Raw genomic sequence first — 27,419 nt, 5'->3', positions numbered from 1 at the left:
TTTCCTCGAAATATACCGAGGGAACGGTTCCTCGGTATATACCGAGGGACATTTCCCTCGGAATATTCCGAGGGACAGATCCCTCTGAATATACCGAGGGACACATTCCTCGGAATATTCCGAGGAATATGTCCCTCGGTATATTCCTATCGATCGATGTATATATGCCTAAAAACGCATCGATCGATGAACGTCCGAGGAAGTATCCCGACGAAGTTCTCCCTCGGTATATTCCGAGGACCTTTCCGACAAACTAGTGATCCTCAGAATTTTCTCGGAAGTTTATTTCCTCGGAATTCCGTCGGAAAATTCCGAGGAATTTCCGAGGAAAGAAGAAATTCCGAGGAATTATTTCCGACGACTTGTTTCGTCGGTATGTCGACGGAATAACGAAATTCCGACGAAATTCCGACGATTTTTTCCCTCAGAATCCTTGCTGTTTTCTTGTAGTGACACTTTTTAAGTTTTTGTCACAATAATAGCTTTCAAGAAAGAAAATGACCAAAATAAATTTTATTAAAAAGTAAAAATAACTTACATCAGAGGGTTAATTAATCTAAAATTAAGGTTTTGAGTTAAACGGTGAGATTTTGAGGATAATGTTTTAAATTTTAAAAAAATAAAAGTTAAAATTTAAAAAATTAAAAAAAAAAACTATTTTGATCATTTTCTTTTTTGAAATCTATTGTTGTGACAAAAACTAAAAAAATGGTTATCCGAGAGAATTGTTCAAAAAAAAAAAAAGTAAGCAAGAATGTGATTGGTGGTGACATTAAAGATTTTTTCAATAAAGTTTCGAAAACTGCAGTGAAATAAATGTAGCCCATTCATAACCGAAGTATACACCAATGGTATTGTCATCGTCATCACTCACTAGCGGAACTCTACCCTCTTCACCTTCCTTCTTCTCTAACGATCGCTCTCTTCCCTCGCTGAATCCGATCGCTCCATCGCCCTCCCTTCCCGCTATCAGATCCTCTGCTCTCGCCGTCACCAGCAGGTCGTCTCTTTCTCCATTATATTTTCCCGATCATTCTTTCGCTTCTTGCCTTTGATATTCATCCTTGATTATTCAATAAAGAGCTTCACTTTTGGGTCTTGCTTGGTGACTATCGATGCTGTTTTGATAAAAAGTTGATAACTTTCGATTGCTGCTGTTGAAAAGTTTTAATCTTTACAAATTTGTTATGCGGAGGAAGCAAGGTAGAGATGATTTATGTATGTAGAACCTTGCTGTGTTGAGTGTTATAGATGAAGACTAATAGTTTATTTTCTTGGAGAAATGTCAAACAGAACTAAATAAAGGGTTATACAAGGAGTACTTACTAGAAAAACCACCTTGCATGCAGAAGCAAAGGAAGACGGTGTTTAATCAGGAGGATGAATGTAAGTAAAGGAGATGGCTCGGAAACTGCTCCATCTGATATGATTTTTGTGCCTATTTTGGAGGATGGAGTTTTCCGGTTTGACTCTTCTGTGGAGCATAGGAATGCTGCGTTTCCAAGTGTTTCGTTTAAGAACAGCAAAGACCGGGAAGTACCCATTCCAAGTCACATTGTTCCAGCGTTTACTCCTACTTATTCCCTTCTTGAGGAGCAACAAGTTGTCACTTTTCAGGTTAGCGTTTCTTTTCTTCTTTTTTCTGAAACGCATCTGAAAATTTCAATCTTGACATGCTCACTTATGCTGCAGTTTTCTCCTGGCACGTCGTTTTATGGGACGGGAGAAGTTGGTGGCCAGTTGGAGAGGACAGGGAAACGGGTCTGTCATTCTCTTTTACATACATCATATATTCTTTTGTTAACCTAAGTACCTAACTAATTGGGGGAATATAAATGTTCAGGTGTTTACATGGAACACTGATGCGTGGGGTTATGGCCCCGGAACCACTTCACTTTACCAGTCACATCCTTGGGTACTAGTTGTCCTTCCAACTGGAGAAACACTTGGTGTTCTTGCTGATACCACACGAAAGTGTGAGGTATATGGACATACGCCCCTCTTTTTTGGACTCACTTTGCAATGTAATCTTTCTTTTTCATTGTGTTGACTGTTTTTTCTTGTCCCTAAGATTGATCTAAGGAAACAAGGAGTCATAAGAATAATCTCCCCACCATCATATCCAATAATCACATTTGGTCCTTTCTCCACACCCACTGCTGTCTTGCAGTCCCTGTCCCATGCCGTTGGTAATCTATTGATTATGTTCTTCTTCTTTCTTTAACGTCTTATTAGTTGTGCTTTTTTATGCATTGAGACATTTCATATTTCAACTGTTAACTTGCCTGATTCACTATAACTGACTTGTTACTCTTAGGAATTGCAGAAAATATTGTTTTTTATGCAAATTGTCATTGTTTGGGACAAATGAATGAGACAAACTATTTCTTAATTTTCTTTCGTCTTTACCTTGGCTCTTTTTTTCCTCTCCTTAGTACATATCATTCTGCTCTAAATAAGTTATGCTTTCTACTTATCAGGAACTGTTTTTATGCCTCCAAAGTGGGCATTAGGCTACCATCAATGCCGTTGGAGTTATATGTCTGACAAGCGAGTAGCCGAGGTCAGTATTTGTTCATATTCTATGTATTTTTGAATTATAGAATATGGCCAGTTCTTATTTATTGTCTATAATTTTTGGGCCTCCCTGTCATGCTTTTCATCATTGTGGTGATGATTGCAGATAGCTCAAACGTTTCGGGACAAGAAAATTCCATCTGATGTGATATGGATGGACATTGACTACATGGATGGATTTCGTTGTTTCACATTCGACAAGGTGTTTTTTTTATTTAAGTCCCAAGTGGATTTTTATTTGCGCTTCTCATGGTTTACATTGGCTAGATTTATAAGTTCTAGGTATTGACATTATATGGAACACTATTTCAGGAGCGTTTCCCGGATCCTAGTGCTTTGGCAAAACATCTTCATAATAACGGTTTCAAAGCGATCTGGATGCTTGACCCTGGGATAAAACAGGAGGAAGGTTTTGATGTCTACGATAGTGGAAGTAAGAATAATGTTTGGGTTAAAGGAGCAGATGGGGAGCCCTTTATTGGTATTCATTCTCTTGTTATGATTTTGGTGCTGTCTTATCATGTTAAATTTAATACTTATTCAAACATTTCTGAAGTTTATGTTTGGTGTCATTAGGTGAAGTGTGGCCTGGGCCTTGCGTTTTTCCTGACTATACGAATTCCAAAGCTCGCTCTTGGTGGGCTAATTTGGTTAAGGATTTTATTTCAAATGGTGTTGATGGTATATGGAATGATATGAATGAGCCAGCAGTTTTCAAAGTAATTCTCGTATACTCTGCCGTCATACTTGAATTTTCTAGATAGAATTCTTTATGAGTTTCCATGTGGTCTCATTTGTCAATTTCCAGGTCGTGACAAAGACGATGCCTGAGAACAATATTCACAGAGGAGATGATGAGCTTGGAGGTGTTCAATACCACTCGCACTACCACAATGTATTTCTCTTCTTCTATCGAGTTTCAAATTATCTCATGTTTGAAGTTATCCAAGTTATATAAAAATGCAGTGGGTCCTTGGCTTTCTGGATTATTTATATACATTGGATGATAGACAGATACAGACGATTATTACTTGTTTCTTTACGGTTTGGTGTTATTGTTTCTAAAATTTTATCTTGGAGCTTCCTAAAAGTTTCTTGTCAATATCTATGCTATTGCTGAGACAAAAAAAAGAAATTTTTGCAGTGCATCAAGAGTGAAAGTAGTTGGTTTCTGAATGTAGATATGTTTTGCCTAAAGAATACACCTTTTGTACCATATTAAGATATGATGGTAAGAATTTCAAGTTCATTTTGTCAAGATTTACCGTTGTCTAGGTCTACGGGATGCTGATGGCAAGATCAACTTATGAAGGGATGGAGCTAGCTGATAAGAATAAGCGACCTTTTGTATTGACAAGGGCTGGATTCATAGGTAGCCAGAGATATGCTGCAACCTGGACAGGAGATAACCTTTCAACCTGGGAGCATCTACATATGTCTATATCCATGGTACTTCAGCTGGTAAGAATTTCAAGAGCCCACTGCCTCCTTATCGCAAAACTAAAACAATTAGTATGTGATTATCATTTATGATGACTGTTGTTAATCTATTTTTTTTTTGCCCATACTTCTAATTTATCTTGTCATGCTTTATGAACCCAAGAATTTCTACTCATGAGCATTTGCTTAATTGGTTGATTTCTTTACATCAATAATTCTCTTTTGTTCTTTTGAATTCTAGTGTTGCTTATAACCTATAGTTGTTTTCCACGTTAGTAGAGCTAACAGCATAAATGAGTAAATATTCGGTTGTTTTTTCGGTATATTTTGATTTTAGCAAAGAACTATGCGACATAATGTAGCATCTCTTGTTCAAGCCATAAATTAACATTCTGCAATACGTTTGATCAGGGGCTTAGTGGTCAGCCTTTATCAGGACCAGATATTGGTGGCTTTGCTGGCAACGCAACTCCGCGGCTATTTGGGCGTTGGATGGGCGTTGGAGCTATGTTTCCGTTCTGCCGTGGTCATTCTGAGGCTGGCACTGATGATCATGAGCCATGGTCTTTTGGAGAAGAGGTAGTGTTTTTCTAGCAAATCTTATAAGAGATATTTCAGCATCAATCTTTTATGATATACATGGAAAAATATTTTTGCTTCCCCAAAGGACTTGCAACTTCTTGTAAATTTGCAATCTCTTGTAAAATATCAACCATTCTTGCTGTAAGGATTTTTTTAATTATGTCACGTACGAACTATGGTCTTTTGATTAGTGTGAGGAAGTCTGTCGTGCTGCATTGAAGAGGCGCTACCAACTGTTACCACATTTTTACACCCTATTTTACATTGCCCATACAACTGGTGCTCCAGTTGCAACTCCAATCTTTTTCGCCGGTAGGCTTGATTAAAATACTATACTCCATTTTTTGAACTTATGCAATGATATCTTATGCTCTCTTTACTTTCTTGGCTTCGTATATGCAGATCCTAAAGCTTCCCGCCTAAGGACCATTGAAAATGCCTTTCTATTGGGCTCACTTCTAATCCATGCAAGGTTTTCTTCTTCTTATTTTGACATGAAACGATGGATCTTACTTTTTTCATGTTGATTTACAGAATCATTACTTCCCTTTTTATGTGATTTGTCTTCACTTGATTTCGGTAGAAGTGATCAGACTTAAAGAGTTTAGGAATGTTGAGCTAGAACCAGTAGTTAAGCTTTACTGATTGACAAGTAACGAGGATTATTTATTAAGGTGTTTCAAGTTGTCTAAAATATAACACATTTTTTTATTATTACAACTGAATAGCATTGCTGCTATCATAAATCTCAACCTAGTAATCTGTCTCTCTCGCAGTCTTGCTTCCTGTTGAGCCAGTTATTGTAGAAGCTTTCAGGAAAAATGTTTTTTATTCATCAATGTGAGTTTGTCTGTAGTTCATAAACCGCCAAACATCCAGCTAATCAAGTTTTCTTTGGTTTGTTTCTATCATTGGCTAGTACTTTGTCTAATCAGGGATCTCACGAGTTGCAGCCTATATTGCCCAGAGGAACTTGGTTGAGGTTTGATTTTGAAGATTCACATCCGGTATATATGGTTACTGACACTTTCAGTTTCGACTTCCTTCTTCTGTTGGGAAAAAAATCAATTAAGTTTTAGTTTTCCACTTTTTTTTTATTCCGCTCATGATGTCAGGATTTGCCGACATTATATTTACAAGGGGGATCCATCATAGCACTTGGTCCTCCACATCTCCATGTTGGGGAATCTAGTCTGTCAGATGACTTAACCCTACTTGTTTCATTAGATGAAAATGGTAAGTTGAGCTTCTGATTCTGTACAGGGGAACATGCTTTTTAGTTTAAGATGTGATAATATTGTAACTTTCCATTCTGCGTGTATTGGTCTTGTTGTAACTTAGTTAGCAGAGGATTGCTTCTGATTGTTGTGCATTGTAGTGTTTGTTATGGTCTTTCTCAGCAATTATTAATTTTGTGTATTCCCAAGGTCAGGATCATGCATAGGAAAAATACACTTTATCTTTTGAGCTTTTCTTTTCGAATTATGAGTTTCATGACAATAAGTATTCATTTGTCAGGGAAAGCTGTAGGACTCCTATTTGAAGATGATGGAGATGGATATGGCTACACAGAAGGCAGATATCTAATTACACACTATATTGCTGAGCGACAGTCTTCCGTTGTTACCGTGAAGATTTTAATAACGGAAGGAGAGTGGGAGAGGCCAAAGCGTCGTATTCATGTCCAGTTATTGCTTGGTGGTGGTGCAATGGTATTGTTCTTTCACTGGTTAAAAAAATATCTATGGGAGTGTATAAGTTCAAAAGATTTAAATATTAGTAATGTTGAACAGCTTGATGCTTGGGGAATGGATGGAGAGACCATCCAGATAAAGATGCCTTCAGAAAGTGAAGTTTCAGCGTTAATATCTACAAGCAATGAGCGCTTTGCACTTCATATGGGTAAATCTCATCTTTTTAATATGTTTGTAGCTACTACCTAGCCACTTTGGAGTATGTCGTCACGTCATCTTAGTTTTCGTATTAATAATTGTTTTGATGAAATATCCATCTGCTTGAATTTGTGAACTTATAAAAATCATGAATATTGCTACAGCCGAATTCTAATTTTCATAGTTATTTACTTTCTTAGCGTCTTTCATGTTTATCATTGAAAATGTAGAAAATACAAAACTGATACCTGAGAAGGAAATGCTACATGGACAAAAGGGAATGGAACTCTCAAGGGAACCAGTTGAGCTAAACAGTGGCGATTGGAAACTGAACATAGTTCCTTGGATTGGTGGAAGGATATTATCTATGACACATGTTCCATCAGGTAATAATCTCAGCACTTGGAGTTTTTGTTACAGTAGTAAATGTAAACTTGATAAATTGTGTACGATTGGTATGAGCTGATTCGGTTAATTGCTAACCAGATTATGTCCCTTTTTGACTTCGTAGAAGGTTGAAAATGATAACAATTTTGGTTGATTGCACTTTACAGGAGTTCAATGGCTTCACAGCAGGATAGAGATGAATGGTTACGAAGAGTACAGTGGTACTGAGTACCGGTCAGCTGGATGTTCTGAGGAATATAATGTTATTGAGTGAGTTTACTTTGACAATCTCTCTCACACATGTATGCGATATTTTTTGATATGAACATACAGTGTGACAAAGGCTTATACTACGGCAGGTAGTAGTTTACATTATGTTTACTTCTGTTACTGAATTGATTGTTTCATCTTGTATAGGAGGGATTTGGAACAGGCAGGAGAAGACGAATCTCTTATCCTAGAAGGTGATGTAGGTGGTGGACTGGTTCTTCGGCGTAAAATCGCAATACCTAAAGACAATCCCCGAGTTGTTCAGATTGCCTCTAGCATTGAAGCCCGTAGTGTTGGTGCTGGTTCTGGTGGATTTTCAAGGTCTGTCTGCTTTCTTTACATTTTTTTTTTGTTTTACCAACATGCCTATGTTTAATGTTTTTGTAACATTTATCTACATCGATCTAGGATCTAAGATATGACTCTCAGACCACTCTTGCAAGAATATATAACCGTAGAAGAACAGTGGGAAAAAAACAGTGGAAAAAAAACAATCTATAGTAATCTTGTTGTGTAATGTAAGCAAAGGTTTTGCATATAATAGGTTGCTTGGGTGTCACTAGAAGGTTTTATTCTAATTATGAATAGCTCAAGTCGAGAGTATGATTCAGATTCTGTGTCTTTATATGTTCATGTGGTCTGGAAAATGATGGCGCAGGCTGGTATGCTTAAGAGTCCATCCAACTTTCTGTCTTATGCATCCAACGGAATCGTTTGTCTCCTTCACATCGATTGATGGTACAAAGCATGAAGTTTGGCCCGACTCTGGAGAGCAATTATATGAAGGGAACAACCTCCCACATGGTAAGTACATCAACGCACTCCATCTTGTTCTCTCATGTTTTAATAAATAAACATCGTCTTCTGTTTTCTTTTTATATTTTGCAGGTGAATGGATGCTGGTGGATAAGAGCCTCAATCTAGGGCTGGTAAACAGGTTCGACGTTAGTCAGGTATTCAAATGTGTTGTTCACTGGGACTGTGGAACTGTTAACTTGGAGTTATGGTCTGAAGACCGACCTGTTTCCAAGGAATCACCTCTGAAAATAGAGCATGAATATGAAGTCGCAAGTTTCCCATAACTGTGTTGGATATATCTATCTATCTTACGATATCAACTCATTCCCATGTTCTACTTGACTACTTGGGGTTGTCCATTGTGTATAAATAAGTGATTGATCAGTGCTCCTACGTTTAGATTTATACTGTCACTGTGTTGTATTGGATTACTTCGCTACTCAAATAACCCAATACAATTTATATGTGAGCTTGGTACCGTCTGACTAGGGTCTGACCAGGGCCGGTCTAAGTATATGTGGACCCTAGGGAAAAAACATAGACGATCGTTTAAAGGATTAGCGGTTTAGTCCGGTTTTGGTCAATCTCGGTTGAGCTTATTTGATGTGTACTTGTTTTCAGTTTTGATCGAGTGATTGCTGGCGTTTAATAATGATTTTCAACAAAAAACTAATTTAAATATATAATATTATTTTAAAAGTGAAATCTATTTTTACCGTTTATACTATTTAATTATAGATTTTTCTGAATTTATTAAAATTACTTTCGTTAGTTATTAGAGAAAAAGACAAAAATAGCGCTAAATCAAGTTTTTGTTCTCAGACTAACACTCAAGGTCAAAAGTCACAAAAATAGCACTTAATATTTTTGAATATTTTATCAAAAATCACAAATTTAGGGTTTAGAGTTAAAGGGTGGGGTTTAGGATTTAGGGTTTAGAGTTTAGGGTTTAGAGTTTAGGGTTTAGGGTTTAGGGTTTAGGGTTTAGGGTTTAGGGTTTAGGGTTTAGAGTTTAGAGTTTAGAAATGAGGTTTTGGAGATAAGATTTCAAATTTTGAAAAATAAAAAAATTAAAATTTTCAAAGGATAAACTTAGAAAGGTGTTATTTTGGTCATTTTAGTTTTGGAGTGCTCTTTTTGTGATATAAAGTTAGAAATATGCTATTTTGGAGATTTGCCCTTGTTATTATTAATATTTTATTTTATTTATTTTCTTATATGAGCTTTTTCTAATATTAAAAACAAAAAAATGAAAAGTTTCTTATTATATCTAAAATTTAACAAAAAAAAACATGGACAATTCTCTCAAATAGCTTTTTTTAGTTTTTTCACAAAAATAGAATTCAAAAATTAAAATGACCAAAATAGCATTTTTTATTTTAAATTTTTTAATTTTTTAATTTTTAAAAATTTGAAATCCTATCCTCAAAATCTCACTCCTTAAACCCTATCCCTTAACTATAAACCCTATCCCTTAACTATAAACCCTAATGTCTACATTAATTAATTCTAGGGGTATAAGTATATATTTACTTCTTTTGATAAAATATTTAAGTTTATTTTGGTCATTTTTATATTTAAGATCTATAATTGTGATAAAAAAAATTTTAAAGTCTATCATAACGAATATCTCAAAAATCATTCTTGTATACATATTTTGATTCAAAATATTAATATTTATATACCATTTTCTTTGCAAGCTGTTTTTCTGAAATGTTCTTGGCATTTCACGAACCAGCCGTTTAAACTCTTATTACGTAGGACCCGGAAAGCATGCCAAGATACATCCGGTATTTTAGAGTATGATTAATCTGGACATTTAATTTGGGGTTTTTAAACTCATGATTTGATATATTTTTTTTTACACTTTTTGGGTAAGAACCGATTCTTATATCTCTTATTTAAAAGACGGTTCTTAGCTTTTCTTAATTAAAAGTTAAAGAAACAGTTCTTAACCAAAGCTAAGAACTCCACCGTGAAACCTGGGTTAATCATGGTCATAATTACATTGTTAAATCATTGTGAAATAAGGGTGTGCATTTCTCAACTTCCGTGGAGTGTTTTTCTCGCTTTTACCATATTGCAAACATTTCGTTTAATATAAATAGTATATATACAAAACTTTCATTCATTTTTAAACAAAAAAAAAACTTTCATTCATTTTAACCATATTGCAACCATTTTGCTTGAGAAATAAAGTTATAAAATTATATTTATAAAATTTCACTAGGTGTTTTCCTGCACCATGTGCAGAAATAAAGTTATAAAATTATATTTATAAATAAACTTTTATTATTTGTGTACAATATTTTAATTCTATATATAAATTAAGATAAAATAAATATTTTTATTTACATTTATATTTAATAATATATATATATATATATAAAATAAAATTCTATAAAATTAAGAGAAAGTTTTGTTATGTATAATTAACAAAACATAAAATTGAATAATATTTCTAAAATTTGTAAATATTAAAAAGTAATAATAATAATATGATTAGAAAATTAATTTTTTTGAAACGCATAAATTTCTAAAATTTGTTTTAGTGATAAAAATTATAGAATTATTTAAATAATATTAAATAATATTTTCAAAAAATATTATATATTACTATATTTCGTACTTTACTATTTATTGTTATATTAATGATGATTTATAAGTTATTACCTTATTATGAAAATTTACCAAAATTATAAACAACATTAAATGTAAATGTCCATGTCACAATTAGTCCAAGTCATATCATTTTTATTGGTATGTCATGTCATCATTTTGCTTTTGAAATTAATGTGGTGATAACATGTGTCAAAATCACTCGGTCAATAATGTATAAGGGATTGGTGTATCAATTATCGACATAAAGCCCATCTTATTTAATTTTTAACCATATGATATAGTCATATATATATTTTAAAATTTGAGATATACAAAGAAAAGAAACAAAATATGACATGCACATCCATCTTTTCTCACACACCACCTGGAACCTTGAAAACTGATATACCAAAAAAAAATCATTAAGTACGAAGATGATTAGATTTGAAAGTGTAGTTTTAGTGATACTTACTTCCGCAATATGATCCCGGAACTAAGAGATCTCCGCATGCATGAGAGATTTTGAAAAGCTTATTTTGGTCAAAAACTGCTGAAAATAATCTATTGGCGCCTTTGCAGAAGCAAGCCATATTATCGATTTGTATATATTCGCAGCAGTCTTTGGAAGGAGGAACCCATGGTGTACCCAACTTGAGAGAATCAACGCAATTAAAGTACTCAGTATCACGTCTTTCCATAGTACAATATGGAGGTTGAGCTTTTGATGGAATTAATCTCACAATCAGTAATGCAAACACGAACAAATAAATGATTTTTAGAGACTCGTGAGTATAGGTTTTCACCATCGTTTCTCTTGTTGATTTCTTTGTTTCTTCTATGTCTTAAGACTCTTCAAAAGTGCTTTCATATATATATATATATACAATTTTATGGAAGTCAAATATATTGCAATAATGAAAGAAAAAGGGATACAAAGCCATACCAAAATACAAAAGAAACATAGTCCCTTTGAATACAAGGGTAATAAATATTAGTTACTCATTTACCATCTTAAAGAAGTGGTCAAATTTAAAGAAAATGAAAAGTAGAAATCAATAAAAACAAGTAAAAGGAAACACAATTAAAAAGAATTAAGACAGATATCAATCACTCTTTTAAGACTATAGTTAAGTTTCCTTTTTATCAGTATCAGTCACCGTGGGTTACTTGCAAGGAAAGTAACACGTAAAATAAATAAAAGCTAAACCGATCCATAAACCGAAAAACGCTAAGAAGCTTAGGGTTTCTCAGCGAAGGGGAGCGGCGACGAGGGCGGAGCCAAATACGATTCGTCGGTGGAGGAGAAAGAATGGCGATAGCGGATTTTGGGCAGTTGAATATGGAGGAGCCCCCTCCGTTCTGGGGATCTCGTGGCGTCGATTGCTTCGAGAAGCTTGAACAGGTCGGCGAAGGAACTTACGGGTATTCTTCTCCTCCTTCTTCCTCTTCTGGGTTCTCTTCTTTGATTCCGTTTGAACCGATTTGTGAATTTCTAGGTTGGAGGATTGATCTATCTGTTGTTGATGAAATTATGTATTTTGTTGATTGGATTCTTTAGGGTTTATGTTTGGGGCTGCTAACAGCTTTGCGTCATTAGTATTTTGAAATTCAATCCAAAAGCTAGATTGATTTTTCTCTTGTTTTATCTTCACTCGCTTACACAAAAGTTAAAGCTTTTTGATATGGTAGATCTTGTGAGTAAACATCAATCTCAAGCTATCTTCTGGTGTTCATATTGTTTGGCTTATTGATTTGGCAGTCAAGTATACATGGCTAGAGAAATTAAAACTGGAGAGATCGTTGCTCTTAAGAAGATCCGTATGGACAATGAAAGAGAAGGGGTAAGCTCTACAATCTCACTACTAGCTTACAAAAGTTGCAACCTTTTGTGAATCCAAATGACTTATATCAATCACTTTTTTTGCTTCAAGTTTCCCATCACAGCCATCCGGGAGATCAAAATTCTGAAGAAGCTGGATCATCCAAACGTCATTCATTTGAAAGAGATTGTTACTTCGCCAGGTAACAAGGAATCCACCTCTCTCATCCTCTATTTACTTTAGTTTGATATTTGATTCTTGAGTCTTTTTGTTTGTTTACTTTAAAAAGGTCGAGATAGGGACGACCAAGGAAAGCCAGGTTAGTGAAACTTATCCAATATCTTATTATTTTTTTTGGACAACTTGTTAGACATACCGTCACCTAGTTTAAAGCTTCTTTCTTTGATCTCATTTTTAGATAATAACAAATACAAGGGCGGAATCTACATGGTCTTTGAGTACATGGATCATGACTTGACTGGACTCTCTGATCGTTCTACACAGGGATTTACTGTTCCTCAAATCAAGGTATCGCATGGCTAGATACCTTGTTGTAGCCTTTGCAAAATCTATTTCTCCCAACTTTGTCTGACATTTCGACTTGTAGTGTTACATGAAGCAACTGCTCACTGGGCTTCACTACTGTCATATTAAAAAAGTTCTTCATCGTGATATTAAAGGTGATTGACTATCCCTAAAGACATTTGTTCTCTCGCCTTTACTTGCTCTACTTGACCTAGATGATATCTTGATGCAGGTTCCAACCTCCTTATTGACAATGAGGGAAACTTAAAGCTTGCGGATTTTGGGCTTGCACGCTCCTATTCTCATGATCATGATGGAAATCTTACAAACCGTGTCATCACTTTGTGGTATAGGTATGCATACTTGAAAGCTATACACATATAAGTCTTGCTTTAACTTTGTTTGCATCTTTAATGTATTGGTTATTGCTGTAGGCCCCCTGAATTGCTACTCGGTGCTACAAAATATGGACCAGCGATTGACATGTGGTCAGTTGGTTGCATATTTGCTGAACTTTTGAATGGGAAACCAATCTTGCCTGGCAAAACCGAGGTCGGTTTTTTCATCTTTTTTTTTTTTTTGAACATCTCGGGCAGTGCGTTAGATGATTATTCACTCTCAAATGTTAATCTGTCTCCAGACTGAACAATTGACTAAGATTTATGAACTTTGTGGATCACCTGATGAAAACAACTGGCCTGGTGTTTCGAAGATGCCTTGGTTTGACCAGCTGAAATCACCTCGGCCCTTGAGAAGACGTTTAAGGGAGATCTACCGAAAGTAAGTTTATGCCATTATGTCAGTTGCGACAGTATCACTTTTGATACAGGAGAGATTTCATTTTGGCTTTTTCTCTTCTACTATAGTTTTGATCGCCATGCCCTTGAACTACTGGAAAGAATGTTGGTGCTTGACCCGTCTCAGGTACCAAAACTAAATCTGAAATATATTACCAATTGCAGAAATTAAGAGCTTCTTTTTTTGAGATTTGAGTTCATTTTGTTGGTGCAGAGAATATCTGCAAAGGATGCTCTTGATGCAGACTACTTTTGGACTGATCCGTTGCCGTGTGATCCAAAGAGGTATCGAATTGCTCTAAGTTTTGTTATTGTTTATGATAATTCATTTGGTGTATATGATCAGACACAATGTTCCATGTCCTTCAAACAGTCTACCCAAATATGAATCATCACATGAGTTCCAGACAAAGAAAAGGCGGCAAGAGATGCGTCATAACGAGGAAGCAGCCAAGAAACAGAAAATGCAGCATCCACAGCAGCACTCTCGTTGGCCTGCACAGCAACATGGTGTTGGTCAAACTCATGCCGCTCCACACTGGCCTGCCGGACCAAACCACCCTGTTAACAACGGACCGCCACCTCAGATACCTGCTGGTGGACCTAGTGGTCATCACTACTATCAAAATCCCCGTGGTCCCGCACCTGGTTCAAACGGGTACCACCATCCTAGCGGAAACCAGACTGGCGGGTATAACAATAATCGGAGCCGCGGAGGTTACAGCAGCGGATCATTTCCTTCACAAGGTCGAGGTGCACCATATGGCGCCGGTCCTAGCGGTGGCTATGGTGTTAGACCGCCTAACTACTCACAAAGTGGTGGTCAGTATGGTGGCTCTGGAAGGGGACAGAATCCAATGGGTGGTGCTAGAAACCAACGATATGGAGGATGGCAATAGTAAGCAAAGAGAGAGAGCTCAAAGACTGTCTTGTCATATGGTGTGGTCTTTGGCTCGATGTCTCAAAGGCAGTTGTGATATTAGTTATGAAAACTTTTTTACCGAGAAACAAAATCTATTTACTTAAGCGCTGCTACTCTCTTAGACCTGATTCATCTTTCTGCTCTCCCATTTGTATAGCTTACAGCATGATTGGTCCACAGCACCCATTGTCAAACATCACATTATGGTGCCCAAGGTGATGACTCTATCTATAGCCAGTTATGTTGTTTTTTTGCTTCTCCGGATATTTGGTCCTGTCCAGAATTATTATGTATAACTTCTTATTCTTATATATAATCCTTATCAACATCATCTTGTTCATCACCACCAGGACTATCCATCATCTCATCAAAACCCAATGGATTAGTCCATATAAACCTTACTATCCCACAAACTCTACTGATGTTTGGGAAACTCGTTTGGTTGAAATGTGGAACAAAGTCATTGTTGTTCGAGAGTTTTGTTTGTAGATTTATACTTGAAGTGTGACTGCCGCATGAGTTCCTCCACAGTGAAACTGTCCTCATGAACACTATAGATAGTGTCCTTGTGTTGCATGAATTTCAAATTAGTATAGTAAATATTTATAGCTAAAATATTTATGAATACTTTTAATATTACTTATTTGTGTATATTAAATTACAATAATTTGGTGGAAACACCGTGGCCTAGTGGTCAAGGTTCAAAAGCTTCTACACCCAGATCTAGGATTCGAATCCCAGACAACGCAATTTCTATAGGAAGAGGTCTGAGTTTCAATTCCGGAGAAGCAAATTATGAAGAAAATTAGAGAAAATGTTTACAAGAGATTTTCACCATGGCACAAGGAGTACCGTCGGAAATGGATCTCATAGGGCTACTCAGGGTGATGCAGTCAGACGTGAATCCTCATAAGACATGTAGAATTGTTGGCTGTAATATATCTATGTAATGTTTTTCATAATTTGTAATAGCATAATTAACCAGACAAAAAAAATTACAATAATTTATTATTTTTGTAATTCTTTTATAAACTAATTTAATGAAAACTTGTAACAATTTACTGGATATTTATAAAATTGTAGATAGCAAGAAAGAGACACTTATACATAAAAATCAAACATGAATTCATGATGACTGGATATATTTTTATCTGCAGTATCTCATTTTTATTTTGAAGACTTGAAAGTATAAATAATTTATATTTGATTTGCAATATAATAAGTACTAGATCCTGATTATTTAATTAACTAAATGATGTATTTGTAATATTTAATATATTATATCCACTAAGTAAATTACTTTTTTGGGGTCTTAAACCATTGATTTATGACAAATAGTCGATATCATATAAACAAATTGAACATATGCACGTAATTAGAGAATTGTATACGATATATAAAAACAAGGGTATGAATGTAAAATATGAAGAAATATTATATAATGACTTAGTATGGCATAAAAGATTGTAAATTATTTATACATATTTAAAGAAAATACAATGATTTTTTAAACTTATATGAAGAATTTAACATATAAAAACAGTTGATTTATGTAAATAATTTTAGATGTTTTATTAATAATAAATTATTTATATTTTTTGTTTTGAGATAAAAATAAAAATTAAATGTCCATAACCCAATTATGTTAAAATACCTTATTAAGAAAGTCCATGTGATTATCATTAAGGTAACTGAAAAAGACAAACAATAAAATAGAAAGTTTAAATTCATTTAAGAATATTTCATTAATGTAACTGAAAAGACAAGTAATAAATTAGGCAGTTTTATTCGTTTTAGGATATTTCATAAATGCAACTGAAAAAGACAAGCAAAAAAATAGAGAGTTTAATTAATGAAATAAGAACATTTTCAAATGAATACTTCTCTTTTAATAATATAGATGAAATATGTTTTTTTACTGTCTCATCTTATTATCTAAGTGGTTGGCTAGATAAAAACTTAAATGATTGAAACATAACTTACTTGAACAAGGAGTGGTAAACTGATGTTTCTATCTTTTACAATATTTCAGCCAATTTCAGGTAAACTAACATTTGTTTGAATTATCATAAGTTAAATATCACTTTTGAAAATATATTCATATAAAAAATAGGGCAATTCTCTCAATATCTCTTTTTAAGTTTTTGTCAAAAAAATAGTTCTAAAAAAAAAAGACCAAAATAGCATTTTATTTTTATTTTTATGGTTTAGATTAGTTAACCATAGGGTAAAAATACATATTTTGGTCATTTTTACTTTTTAATAAAACTTATTTTTGTCATTTTTTTTCATTGAGTACTATTTTTGTGACAAAAACTTAAAAAAAAACTATCATAAGAAATTTCTCTAAAACATACTGATTATTGTTTAGGGTTTAATATTTTAGGGAGTGAAGTTGGATTTAGAAATTTCTATAAATAACTCTTAAACATTTATAAATTCTTATAAATAATTTTAAATGATTAATTAAAGTTAGTTTAATTTTTTTCATCACAAATTTAAAGTATTTATGAAAATGGTTATCCCATGAAAGTAAATTTGAAAAGTAGTAACAAATTTGGTGTAAAATTAGAATTTACCTTTGTATAAAACTAATATATAAGCGATCCTATTAGTTGGTTAGGTTCTTAATGAAAATCTTAAGGATAGATTGAAACATAGTGGTATGGTATGTGTAGATCATATGTAAAGTAAATGTTAATTTTATTGTGTGTTCTTAGTAGAATATATTAAAACCTTCAGTCAAAAAAAGAAGAAGGATATATTAAAACGTATTTTTCGTGGAAAAGAGAAAAGTTTTTATATACATAATGTTTATTGGGCTTTGGTGTTACTGTCATTTAGTTGGTGTTTTGTAAACCCTAAACCAATACGTGGCACGGAACTGAAACATCCTAGAAAATAATTTAAACAAAAACATGGGCCCTAAGTAAGTCTCCACCGTTGGATTACATCTCGTGATCACAGAGATTGATGAATAGAAGAATACAGAGAGATGTGAAACAAATCTAGAAATTCAAATTCTCACCATTAACGGCTCTCTCTCTCTCTCTCTCCCCCTTATTCCTTGATTCTTTGCCCGAGCACCAAACTGTTGCAAACAGTGGCTTAACAACCTCTTCTTCTTCTTCCTCCTCTTTTTATTCATTCTAATTAGAGAATGAAGCACTTCATGATGCCAAGAAACGCCGTCGTGCGAGACATCGGAGAGCCGCAATCGCCGAACCCTAGCTTGACTAAATCCAAGTCCCAAAGGAAGACAAGATCCGCCAAAGAGAACGCCCCGCCTCCCGATCCGAACTCGCTGCCGCCTGATTATAGGTCTTCTCCGGCGAAACTGAAGAGTCCACTGCCTCCGCGTCCGCCGTCTGCCAATCCTCTTAAACGGAAGCTCATCGCGGAAGCTGCGTCGGATAACGGTGTAGCTGGGGTTTCAGATTCTGGTGTTAAGGTGGTTTGAGCCTTTTATTATTTTGAATCGCCTTATCTTAGATATGAATCGATCAAATTAAATGTTCCAGATTCTAAAATTTCTAATTGGAGAAGCCTAAGCTTCTATTTTTTAGAAGGTTTAAGTTTCATTTAGTTTCTATGTGATGTGGGAGAGACCTATAGTGAGTTCGCTGTTTGTTGCAAATGCTTGAGTGACATATGATTTCTTACTATGGACTTTTCACTGTTCAGGTCTTTGCTGCTTCTGATAGATAGATAGGACTATGGACTGTTCAAGCTAACCTCATAAGCTACGCAACTTGAGCTCTTATTTTCGTTTTGTAGGTTATAGTCAGAGTGAAGCCTCCAAGCAAAGGCGAGGAAGAGGAGATGATAGTCAAGAAGATCTCCAGCGATGCCCTCACTATAAATGACCATACTTTCACTTTCGACTCAATTGCTGACCCTGACTCAACACAGGTAACCATCTGGTTGTCCTATTTACTCTTATCCCATGGTTTAGATAGGCTAACTACTTATCTTTTCTTGTATTCTTTGCAGGATGAAATCTTTCAACTTGTGGGAGCCCCTCTTGTGGAAAACTGTCTGGCTGGATTTAATAGTTCTGTTTTTGCCTATGGACAGGTGGTTATCATGTTTATATGTTTTTCTTTAGGATTGAATTGCAATTTCTTAACCAGATGATTGTGGTTTTAACTTCTGGACCTTCATGATAAAAACACTTTTCATCAGACTGGTAGTGGGAAAACGTATACCATGTGGGGTCCTGCAAACGGATTGTTGGAAGAGCACCTGATTGGTGACCAAAGAGGTTTGACTCCACGTGTCTTTGAACTGCTCTTCGCCCGTATCAGTGAGGTGATGCTTGCTGTTGTTTACTTTCAGTCCTTTTTCATCTAGTTAAAGAGGCAGCACATTCAAGGGTTGGTTTCTTTTTATCTGCAGGAGCAAGTGAAGCACGCTGAACGGCAGCTCAGTTACCAGTGCCGCTGTTCTTTTCTCGAGGTTCAACGAGTGGATAGTTTGTTGATGTATTTTTTGTTTTTTCGTTTCTTAATGCTTGATGATACTTATGGTTCTCTTTCCTGTCTTTCATTGCAGATATACAACGAGCAAATAACAGATCTTTTGGATCCGAGCCAGAAAAACCTGATGGTAAAACGAACTTGCAACTTAACTCGATTTACATTCTAAGAACAAAGTACTCGTATTCATTTTTCTTAATTTATCTTGTACCAGATTAGAGAAGATGTCAAGTCCGGTGTTTATGTTGAATATCTGACTGAGGAAAACGTGAAAAATTTGAAGGATTTGTCAGGGCTCCTGATCAAGGTTTGTTGCACCCTTTCATTTCATGTTCCTCTTGGGAAACTAGACCCTTTATAATCTGAAAGATTTCTAGAGTAATTGCTCAAAACGTACACATGCACTTGGTGTGATACCATTGTTAACTTTTAACATATGGGGCGCGGAACTTTGCATTGTTAAAAAGAAAATGCGCCGCACTAGAGGAATTTGGAAGAATGTTTATTGGACTTTAACGTTTCAGCTTTGTTAGTGATGTAAATCGAATTACAATAAAACATGACTTCAAACAGCAAAGCATGTCAAAGTCTTACAGTGTAGGTAGTCTGAACTTTTTTGTTGCGCTGAAACGAGTATTTAAATAATATGCTTTTTAACTGTAGGGTTTGGCAAACAGAAGGACAGGTGCAACAAGTGTAAATGCAGAGAGTTCAAGGTCGCATTGTGTATTTACTTGTGTTGTTGAGTCACATTGCAAGGTGTGTTCTCCTTTTATCAAATTGTTCATATTTATTGTTTTTTAAGAATGAGACGGAGATGTTTACTAGTATAGTAGTAGTTCATTGTTATGATGCGAAACCATTCGTAACAGCATTTTAATGTATAGCAGAGTGCGGCAGATGGTCTAAGCAACTTCAAAACAAGTAGAATAAATCTTGTTGATCTGGCTGGTTCGGAAAGACAAAAATCAACTGGTGCAGCAGGAGAACGGTTGAAGGAAGCTGGGAATATCAATCGATCACTTTCTCAACTTGGGTAAGTTCAGTTGTTGATCTGGCTGGCTGCTTGTTGATTGTTCTGTCTCAGTTTGTATTGCATTATGTTTATTTAGGGACTATGTTTGATGCTGTAGCATGTTTGAATCTGGGTTTTAATTACATTTTACAGATGTGATACCTGAGTCTGAAACTGAGAGTGAGAAGCTTAGATAAATGCTAACCATAAGTGTTTTAATTGCAGGAATTTGATCAACATCCTCGCAGAAATTTCACAAACAGGGAAGCAAAGGCATATACCATACAGAGATTCCAGGCTGACGTTCCTATTGCAGGAGTCTCTTGGTGGGAATGCAAAATTAGCTATGGTTTGTGCGGTATCTCCCTCGCAAAGGTAAATCCAGAACTCGAATTGCTCTATTTGAAATTATATCATTCTCCACTTAAATAAAGTTGCATCATAAATTGTAGTTGTAGAAGTGAAACGTTCAGCACCTTGAGATTTGCTCAGCGTGCAAAGGCGATTCAGAACAAGGCCGTTGTCAATGAAGTGATGCAGGATGATGTAAATTTCTTGCGGGAAGTCATACGCCAGCTGAGGGTATGCATTCTTTTGATTATCTTATAAGACATAAATACATATGTTAATGCAAATTATAATGCCAACTTCGCAGGAGGAACTGCAAAGGGTGAAGAATAATGGAAACAACCCAGCTAATCCGAATGCAGCTTATGCCACTTCCTGGAATGCACGTAGAAGTATGAGTTTGTTAAGAAGTTTTGGCCTGAGTCATCCAAAGTCATTAGCCAATGGAGATGATGATGGAGATACTGAGATGGAAATAGATGAAGAGGCTGTTGAAAGGCTTTGTGCTCAAATAGGCCTGCAGTCATCTCCACCTGCCGAGGAGAACAATCCGGACACGAGCAGAGTAGAGAAAATAAATCCATCCTTACATACTGTGGCCTTGGAGGATGAAAATTACGAGAACTCCCACCTTCAGTCATCTGATGGCCAATCTACAGGAAAGCAGTTTCCTGAGAATACAGATGTTAACATGGAGGATGCAAGTTGCCAAACTGAGAATCACGAGGCAGTTACTATTAATAATGAGCCAACCGTGGAAGAAACTGGCATCACAGCAGCCGTGCAAACTATGGATCATGGTTCAAGTGTGCTGCCTCATTTGATAACCAATTCTCTTGGTTCTCCTATTAGTGACACAGACCACGACAATTCACTTGGCAAGGCGGAAAACATTCCATCATGCCAAGACTTGGTTCCTGGAGCTCTTGCTTCTTCGATTGCATCAGTAGCTGATGCTTCAGATGATACAGAACACTTCTCAATAATTCCTGCGTCACCTTGCCTCAGCATAGATCCAGCAAGTGCTTCTCATGTGCTAATAACTCCCACTGAGAGCGTCTCTCCTAGGATTAGGAATAGTAGGAAAAGCTTGAGGACATCATCAATGTCCACCGCATCACAAAAATATATTGAGAGAGCAAACCAAGTAACTACAGAAATCGTCGAACCTTCTTCCGCTGTGTCTACAGAGATGTTAAACCTACCTAGTGCTTTGTCTACACAGAAAAGTGGAGCTTTTCCTGTGCCAACAAACCAATTGGCGGCTAGCCTCCACAGAGGAATGAAAATACTCGACTCCTATCGCCAGAGTACTGCTCAGAGACGATCTACATTTGGGTTCTCCTACAAAGCTCTAGAATGCAAGCCTTCGACGGTTTTAAGCAAGGCTGATGTAGGTGTACAAACTTATCCCGAAGCTGATATAATAGCAGAAGAGAACCCAAAAGAAGTAGTGTGCATTAAATGCAAATGCATAGCAGAATGTGATGTCCAAGAAACAAGTGACATTTCAAATCGTCAGTCAGTAACTGTTGACAACTCAGAAAAGTCCAGTTTCCAAGTTCCTAAGGTAAAGATTTCATCTACAGTTCGTTCTGCATTTGTATAGCCTAAAGATTTAATGGGAGTTTTCTGCCAGGCAGTGGAAAAGGTTCTAGCAGGGTCTATCCGAAGAGAAATGGCTCTGGAAGAGTACTGCACTAAGCAAGCCTCTGAAATATCACAGCTTAATCGGCTGGTATGATCCTAAGTTAATGCTTTGTGTTTTGTTAGAAACATATCAAGGGAACCTTTTTCTAATTGCCTCTGGAAAATTGAATAGGTTCAGCAGTACAAACATGAGCGAGAGTGCAATGCCATCATAGGACAAACAAGGGAGGACAAAATTGTTCGTCTTGAAGGCCTCATGGATGGCGTGTTATCTAAAGATGATTTCCTGGATGAAGAATTTGCATCTCTCATGCATGAGCATAAGGTAGTTTCCATTATTTAGAAGATTATTGACTCGATGCGACATGTTTCCTTAATTATATAATGCCTGCAGCTTCTGAAGGACATGTACGAGAACCACCCTGAAGTATTGCAGACGAGGATTGAGTTGAAACGAGCACAAGAAGAGCTTGAAAGTTTCAAGAACTTCTATGGTGAAATGGGAGAAAGGGAAGTGTTACTGGAAGAGATTCAAGATTTAAAGGCGCATGTACACTGTTACACCGACACTTCTCTTACATCGTCTCGGAAAAGAGGTTCCCTGCTTAAGCTGACATACACTTGTGACCCTAATCCGGCTCCACCACTTAATGCCATTCCTGAGTCAGTGGAGGAGAGTCCTGAGAAGACATTAGAACAGGAAAGACTTCGTTGGACAGAAGCTGAGAGAAACTGGATATCTCTAGCTGAGGAGTTAAAAAATGAGCTTGATACCAATAGGAAGCTGATGGAAAAGCAGAAACGGGAACTGGATACGGAGAAAAGATGTACAGAAGAGTTGACGGAAGCAATGCAGATGGCGATGAAAGGCCATGCACGGATGATTGAACAATATGCAGACCTGGAAGAGAAACATATACAATTGCTTGCGAGGCACAGGAGGATCCGAGAAGGAATAGACGATGTTAAAAAAGCAGCAGCCAGAGCAGGAGTCAAGGGAGCAGAGTCCAGATTCATAAACGCACTTGCAGCAGAGATCTCAGCGTTGAAAGTGCAAAGAGAGAAAGAGGCACAATACTTCAGAGATGAGAACAAGAGTCTCCAGTCACAGCTAAGAGATACAGCTGAAGCTGTTGAAGCAGCAGGAGAGTTACTTGCTCGACTTAAAGAAGCTGAAGAAGGATTAAAAATCGCTCAGGTACAATGCTAAAACATTTAATATCTCAAACACTGTTATATGATTCTAACTTAATGTTTCTGGTTTGTTGTGTTCGCAGAAACGGGCAACGGATGCAGAGTATCAAGCATCAGAAGCATATAAACAGATTGAAAAACTGAAGAGCAAACAAGAAACTGGAATCAGCACTCTTAACCAACAACAACACATTGCAGAGTCGCACAATCACATTGAATCTTTACAGGCTTCTTTACATGGCGATGATATGGCCAAATATGATGAGCCAGTGGAAGAGCCATCAGCAAGTTCAGGAGATGAGCAATGGAGAGAAGAGTTCGAGCCATTTTACAAGAAAGACGCGGAATTGGCAAAGCTCGCCGAACCTTCTTGGTTCTCAGGGTATGACAGATGCAACATATAGTTTCGTTTCCACAACATATTGTTTTCTTGTAATGTGTATAGGAAAAAAATCAGATATTGTTGGGGTCTGATCTGATTTTTAAGTTTGCGAATTTATCATTGTATTTCTTATATCGTATAAACTCATTTTACAATGTATACCTTTTCGTTCTCATCCATGTCACAAACCGAAAGATGTCTTTGTAAGAGATTTGATTTGTCAGCACTAATGGGAATAAAGCTTTTGGTGAGCAATTGCAATGGAATGGAGTAAGGCTGTTTACAAATTTTGAGAGAGAGAACTTCTATAAATCCACTCGTTATTCATCAAAAATATTGTTCTCTATTGTGAGAAAAATATGTAATAGGTGAAAAACTTATTCCCTCTCTTATAAGTTGAGAAATAACAATATATTACAACTGTAAATAATACATAAATTGTCCATAAAAGATTCTTGTCATTTTTATACATAAGATAAAGATTTTTTTGTGTTGCTTTGGGGGTTGAGAAGAAATCAACAGCTGCAAAAGCCAAAAAGAAAGGATAGTAAACATTGTCTCTACTCCGTACCCATCACTACTTGGTTTCTGTATGTACAGAGAGATACAATAACAAACACCTTCTTAATCATGGCTCAAGCTTCATCTGTAGTGTTGGCTCAGGGCCTGGAAACATAAAAGAGATTATATTGGCATGAGAGACTGGTCCTAAAGTTTCTCATTAGAGATTCTCGTTCTAAATATTTTTCTTACAGTTGTTGTTGCTCTGTTGTTGCTGGATATCTCCAAAACCCATCTGAACAATGCTTTGCAGATCATTTTCCCAGAATCCCTGTGTCTGAACATTAATCAGAACACAAATAAGGATTCAACAAGTCTGAGTTTACTATATGACATTAACTACTAACAACTACCTCAGTTTGGACAAATCCGTCGCTCGAGGGAAAGTGAGTGTCTGAGAATCTAGGCATGTTCTTGGCAAGAGAATAGTATCCTCCTGATGGAAGTCTTTGCTCTGAGCAAGCCATTGCGTAAAGAGACTGCGTTAACGACTCCCCCTGTTGAATCATCAGTACAATACAGATGCAACACGTTACTGATACATTAACATTCCGATAAGAGCAAGCAACAACATTGTATCATCGCAGCGTACCTCTGTGGATAAAGCAGCATTAGCATTAAACTCCATCCTCGGATTTACAGTAGCCAGCTTCATGGACAAGAACTGAAGAAAAACAGAACAAAAGTATTTTAATTTCTGCAGAAATTTTGACCAATCACAGCACTTGAAAAAAAAGTACTTTAATTTCAAAAAACGGACTAGAGGAATGTGCGGGATTTAGTGGGTGGGCGAAGCTAGTTTTGTAATAATTTGACTTTGGGAATTTTGTTCAATGTATGTTTGTAACCGGATCTGAATTCCTGATTCTCGAGATTGATATATATTCTTTTTATTAAAAGAAAAACTCGGACTCTCAAGAAACATTGACATAGATGATTGGATCCTCCTACCTGGACTTGTCTCTGCAAGGACTGAACATAGTTGATAATCTCATCAAGCATGACAGCTTTCCCTGTGATCCGGTTACAACCAGGAACAAGATCCTGAAGCATTGTCATCCTCTCGCTGATCTTTTCTCTTCTTGCCTGATAATAATCAAACATCAACATTGTTAAATTTGAACTGAAACATCGACACACAAAAAAAGAAGAAAACAGATGGAGGGTGTTTAGTACTCTTTCAGCGAGACTATGGCTATCGGTTGCCTGACCCCTTCTGGCTCTAACATGAATGTAGTCTTTGGTCGGGTTTGCATCGTCCTTATTGTCTCCTTTACTATCATCACACTTGTCTATTACGTTCTTACTGCTCCCAGCCTCATCATGCTTGCTTCTCTTCCCATCTTTCGATCCAACGTTCTCTCCTGAAACCTGATCACAAATCCGCAAATCAACACCTCAAGAACATCAAGAACTAAACATCTCAAAGGAGCATATAAAGAATATAGCAAGAAAGATAGATGAAATTCGAAAAACCTTTGAATGGGAAGCGGTAAGAGACGACGAAGCTGGAGAGCCCTTGCCGTTTCCGACAGGGATCGATTTTCTCTTCCTGGGGTTCGGTTTCGGTGTCTGAACACGATCTGAATCTGGATCCAACAGAGAGCTCTTGTTGCTATCGCGATCGGATCCGAATTGACCCGGATAAGGAGGGAACCGGATCCCAGCGGAGAAGGACTCTTGAGGGCAGTTGCGGAATCTGCCGAGGAGATCGCCGATGGTTCCTTCGTTGCCGTTGCCGTTGCCAATGACATTGCCAAAGGGATCGCTCTGACCCAAAGGTAAGTACTTTAGGGTTTGCTTCTCCATCTCCACGCAATTGACTGAGGTTTCAGACTTTCTGAAGATAACCCAGATTACTAATGAGCTTCTGAATCAGATAGAAAGCTGCTTTGACATTGAAAGATTTTCCGGGAAACTGAGAGATTTTCCGGGAAAGTTGAGATTTTTCTTCAGACTGGAGTAACAGGCGATTATGAAGTTATACTTGGAAAAAGGAATTTGAATTTTCCAGGAAAATGTAAGCAAAGAGCTTAACGAATTATGGGTATTGTTTGCGTTGAAAAGGAAATGAGAATGCAGAGAAGGGAAGGAAGTAGAAATGAAGAAGAATGATTGATCAATCAAAGTGGGAGAGAGGAAAGAGAAGACGGTGACTTTTGTTACTGAGATGGAAGAAGAAGAAGGTTAAGGGGGAAGTAATGATGAGAGATTTAATTAAAGAAAATTTATAAAAAGAGTGAGTTTTACAGTTCAAAAGAGAAGAATCTTAGGTGGGGTTTAAATTGTTAATGTGGGAACATTAGATGGTGGTGAAAGTTGTTTGGCTGCTGAGGCTGTCCTCTGTAATCATTGGAGTGAGAAGAGAAGATAGCATGTGCATGACAGAGACAAAGAAAGTTGTGGAAAGGAAGATACAAACAAAAAGATAACAAAAGTTCTAATTATCATGCTTAGTTATTCTTGGTTAACAGACTATTTTAATATCAGGAATATTGTAAATTAAATATACTCTCCAATAATTGACTTGAAGGTTAGCAGATCTTGGTGGAACCCACCATAAAACAAGAAAACAGAGTGTTTAAAACGCCTGATTAGGTGTCGTTGATTGAACTGTTTCGCGGATTCCACTGACACGTGGCGGTCCGCGATTGGTTCGTGTTTTAATTTTTTTTTTTTAACAGAGAAAAAATCAAAAAAAAAAAAAATAATAATTAAGCATCCCACTTGGGATGCTAGGGTTAGTGATGGTCTTAGTTGTTAACGATCTTAAATGTGTATTTGATGTTTTATATTTCTGAGTTGATTTATAATGTGCACCGAGTATAAGTGAACGAGTATCTTCTAACATACATTTTCATAGCTTGTGTGTGGTGTGTTTTTTTTCTTTTTTTTTTTTTGGCTCAACTTCAATTTTTCATTATCCAAATCATGATAACAGGATTACAACTTTACAAGATTTTCACCCCACATACAACACCGGAATCTAGTATTACACAGGAACACTTAGAAGGATCCTACGCTACCCGAATCAATCCGATGTTGCATTTTTCACCACTATGAAAACAAGAACATCCCACTACCCGGAATGAACCGTCTCTTACACCACTAAATTCTACCACTAATTACAAAACATATCCTTTGCCAACCGACACCAATAATGAGAATTCTAAGAAAACA

At 36.3% G+C, this 27,419-nt stretch overlaps 5 protein-coding genes across 10 annotated transcripts; 3 read left to right on the top strand and 2 right to left on the bottom strand.

Moving 5' to 3' along the window:
- Positions 1–760: 760 nt before the first annotated feature.
- LOC125580708 (alpha-glucosidase 2-like) lies at positions 761–8,410 on the top strand. Of its 4 annotated transcripts, none has more exons than XM_048745703.1 (24): positions 830–1,000; positions 1,082–1,203; positions 1,350–1,617; positions 1,693–1,761; positions 1,844–1,981; positions 2,072–2,189; positions 2,481–2,563; positions 2,684–2,779; positions 2,890–3,058; positions 3,154–3,296; positions 3,386–3,472; positions 3,853–4,038; positions 4,429–4,596; positions 4,791–4,911; positions 5,002–5,071; positions 5,519–5,606; positions 5,715–5,835; positions 6,118–6,311; positions 6,393–6,501; positions 6,722–6,877; positions 7,046–7,148; positions 7,296–7,469; positions 7,807–7,952; positions 8,037–8,410. In XM_048745703.1, the coding sequence occupies exons 3-24, from the start codon at positions 1,381–1,383 to the stop codon at positions 8,228–8,230; spliced, it is 2,970 nt and encodes a 989-aa protein (XP_048601660.1). In that variant the 5' UTR covers positions 830–1,000; positions 1,082–1,203; positions 1,350–1,380; the 3' UTR covers positions 8,231–8,410. The 4 variants fall into 4 exon arrangements, with proteins under 4 accessions (XP_048601657.1, XP_048601659.1, XP_048601660.1 ...); XM_048745701.1 differs by having other exon boundaries at positions 1,294–1,617; XM_048745700.1 differs by lacking the exon at positions 1,082–1,203 and having other exon boundaries at positions 761–1,000.
- Positions 8,411–10,875: 2,465 nt separating this feature from the next.
- On the bottom strand, positions 10,876–11,493 carry LOC125575349. Its single transcript, XM_048745699.1, has one exon. The coding sequence runs from the start codon at positions 11,351–11,353 to the stop codon at positions 11,006–11,008; it is 348 nt and encodes a 115-aa protein (XP_048601656.1). The 5' UTR covers positions 11,354–11,493; the 3' UTR covers positions 10,876–11,005.
- A 220-nt stretch (positions 11,494–11,713) lies between these two features.
- LOC125580707 (cyclin-dependent kinase C-2-like) lies at positions 11,714–14,942 on the top strand. The gene is made up of 12 exons (XM_048745698.1): positions 11,714–11,969; positions 12,307–12,388; positions 12,479–12,569; positions 12,657–12,686; positions 12,786–12,895; positions 12,975–13,047; positions 13,125–13,245; positions 13,327–13,444; positions 13,533–13,672; positions 13,759–13,816; positions 13,904–13,974; positions 14,063–14,942. The coding sequence occupies exons 1-12, from the start codon at positions 11,857–11,859 to the stop codon at positions 14,586–14,588; spliced, it is 1,533 nt and encodes a 510-aa protein (XP_048601655.1). The 5' UTR covers positions 11,714–11,856; the 3' UTR covers positions 14,589–14,942.
- A 2,668-nt stretch (positions 14,943–17,610) lies between these two features.
- Positions 17,611–23,904, top strand: LOC111215929 (kinesin-like protein KIN-12B). 2 transcript variants are annotated; one of them, XM_048745694.1, is made up of 16 exons: positions 17,611–18,062; positions 18,389–18,523; positions 18,605–18,688; positions 18,797–18,922; positions 19,010–19,069; positions 19,166–19,219; positions 19,304–19,396; positions 19,753–19,848; positions 19,977–20,125; positions 20,330–20,479; positions 20,557–20,686; positions 20,760–22,022; positions 22,092–22,190; positions 22,275–22,427; positions 22,497–23,300; positions 23,380–23,904. In XM_048745694.1, the coding sequence occupies exons 1-16, from the start codon at positions 17,772–17,774 to the stop codon at positions 23,698–23,700; spliced, it is 4,008 nt and encodes a 1,335-aa protein (XP_048601651.1). In that variant the 5' UTR covers positions 17,611–17,771; the 3' UTR covers positions 23,701–23,904. The 2 variants fall into 2 exon arrangements, with proteins under 2 accessions (XP_048601651.1, XP_048601652.1); XM_048745695.1 differs by having other exon boundaries at positions 17,612–18,062; positions 19,980–20,125.
- Positions 23,905–24,043: 139 nt separating this feature from the next.
- LOC125580706 (transcription factor bHLH77-like) lies at positions 24,044–26,530 on the bottom strand. 2 transcript variants are annotated; one of them, XM_048745696.1, is made up of 7 exons: positions 25,716–26,530; positions 25,416–25,610; positions 25,191–25,325; positions 24,832–24,903; positions 24,593–24,748; positions 24,432–24,516; positions 24,044–24,344 (listed from the first exon to the last, which is right to left on the bottom strand). In XM_048745696.1, the coding sequence occupies exons 1-7, from the start codon at positions 26,046–26,048 to the stop codon at positions 24,307–24,309; spliced, it is 1,014 nt and encodes a 337-aa protein (XP_048601653.1). In that variant the 5' UTR covers positions 26,049–26,530; the 3' UTR covers positions 24,044–24,306. The 2 variants fall into 2 exon arrangements, with proteins under 2 accessions (XP_048601653.1, XP_048601654.1); XM_048745697.1 differs by having other exon boundaries at positions 24,593–24,736; positions 25,716–26,525.
- Between the last annotated feature and the right edge of the window lie 889 nt (positions 26,531–27,419).

Source organism: Brassica napus, chromosome C1, assembly GCF_020379485.1.
Source record: "Brassica napus cultivar Da-Ae chromosome C1, Da-Ae, whole genome shotgun sequence".
In the NCBI taxonomy this organism is placed as follows: Eukaryota; Viridiplantae; Streptophyta; class Magnoliopsida; order Brassicales; family Brassicaceae; genus Brassica; species Brassica napus.
This window is presented reverse-complemented; position numbering and strand designations above follow the sequence as displayed.

Excerpts from the sequence above, each read along its gene's own strand:
- LOC125580707 (XM_048745698.1), top strand. The coding sequence starts at position 11,857 with ATGGCGATAGCGGATTTTGGGCAGTTGAATATGGAGGAGCCCCCTCCG. Across the intron at positions 11,970-12,306 it reads GTCGGCGAAGGAACTTACGG|TCAAGTATACATGGCTAGAG; the intron begins GTATTCTTCTCC and ends TTGATTTGGCAG. Across the intron at positions 12,389-12,478 it reads TGGACAATGAAAGAGAAGGG|TTTCCCATCACAGCCATCCG; the intron begins GTAAGCTCTACA and ends TTTTGCTTCAAG.
- LOC125580708 (XM_048745700.1), top strand. The coding sequence starts at position 849 with ATGGTATTGTCATCGTCATCACTCACTAGCGGAACTCTACCCTCTTCA. Across the intron at positions 4,039-4,428 it reads TATCCATGGTACTTCAGCTG|GGGCTTAGTGGTCAGCCTTT; the intron begins GTAAGAATTTCA and ends ACGTTTGATCAG. Across the intron at positions 7,149-7,295 it reads GAGGAATATAATGTTATTGA|GAGGGATTTGGAACAGGCAG; the intron begins GTGAGTTTACTT and ends CATCTTGTATAG.
- LOC111215929 (XM_048745694.1), top strand. The coding sequence starts at position 17,772 with ATGAAGCACTTCATGATGCCAAGAAACGCCGTCGTGCGAGACATCGGA. Across the intron at positions 19,397-19,752 it reads TGTCAGGGCTCCTGATCAAG|GGTTTGGCAAACAGAAGGAC; the intron begins GTTTGTTGCACC and ends TTTTAACTGTAG. Across the intron at positions 20,480-20,556 it reads GCGGTATCTCCCTCGCAAAG|TTGTAGAAGTGAAACGTTCA; the intron begins GTAAATCCAGAA and ends CATAAATTGTAG.
- LOC125580706 (XM_048745696.1), bottom strand. The coding sequence starts at position 26,048 with ATGGAGAAGCAAACCCTAAAGTACTTACCTTTGGGTCAGAGCGATCCC. Across the intron at positions 25,611-25,715 it reads TTACCGCTTCCCATTCAAAG|GTTTCAGGAGAGAACGTTGG; the intron begins GTTTTTCGAATT and ends ATTTGTGATCAG. Across the intron at positions 24,749-24,831 it reads ATGCTGCTTTATCCACAGAG|ATGATTCAACAGGGGGAGTC; the intron begins GTACGCTGCGAT and ends TGTATTGTACTG.
- LOC125575349 (XM_048745699.1), bottom strand. The coding sequence starts at position 11,353 with ATGGTGAAAACCTATACTCACGAGTCTCTAAAAATCATTTATTTGTTC.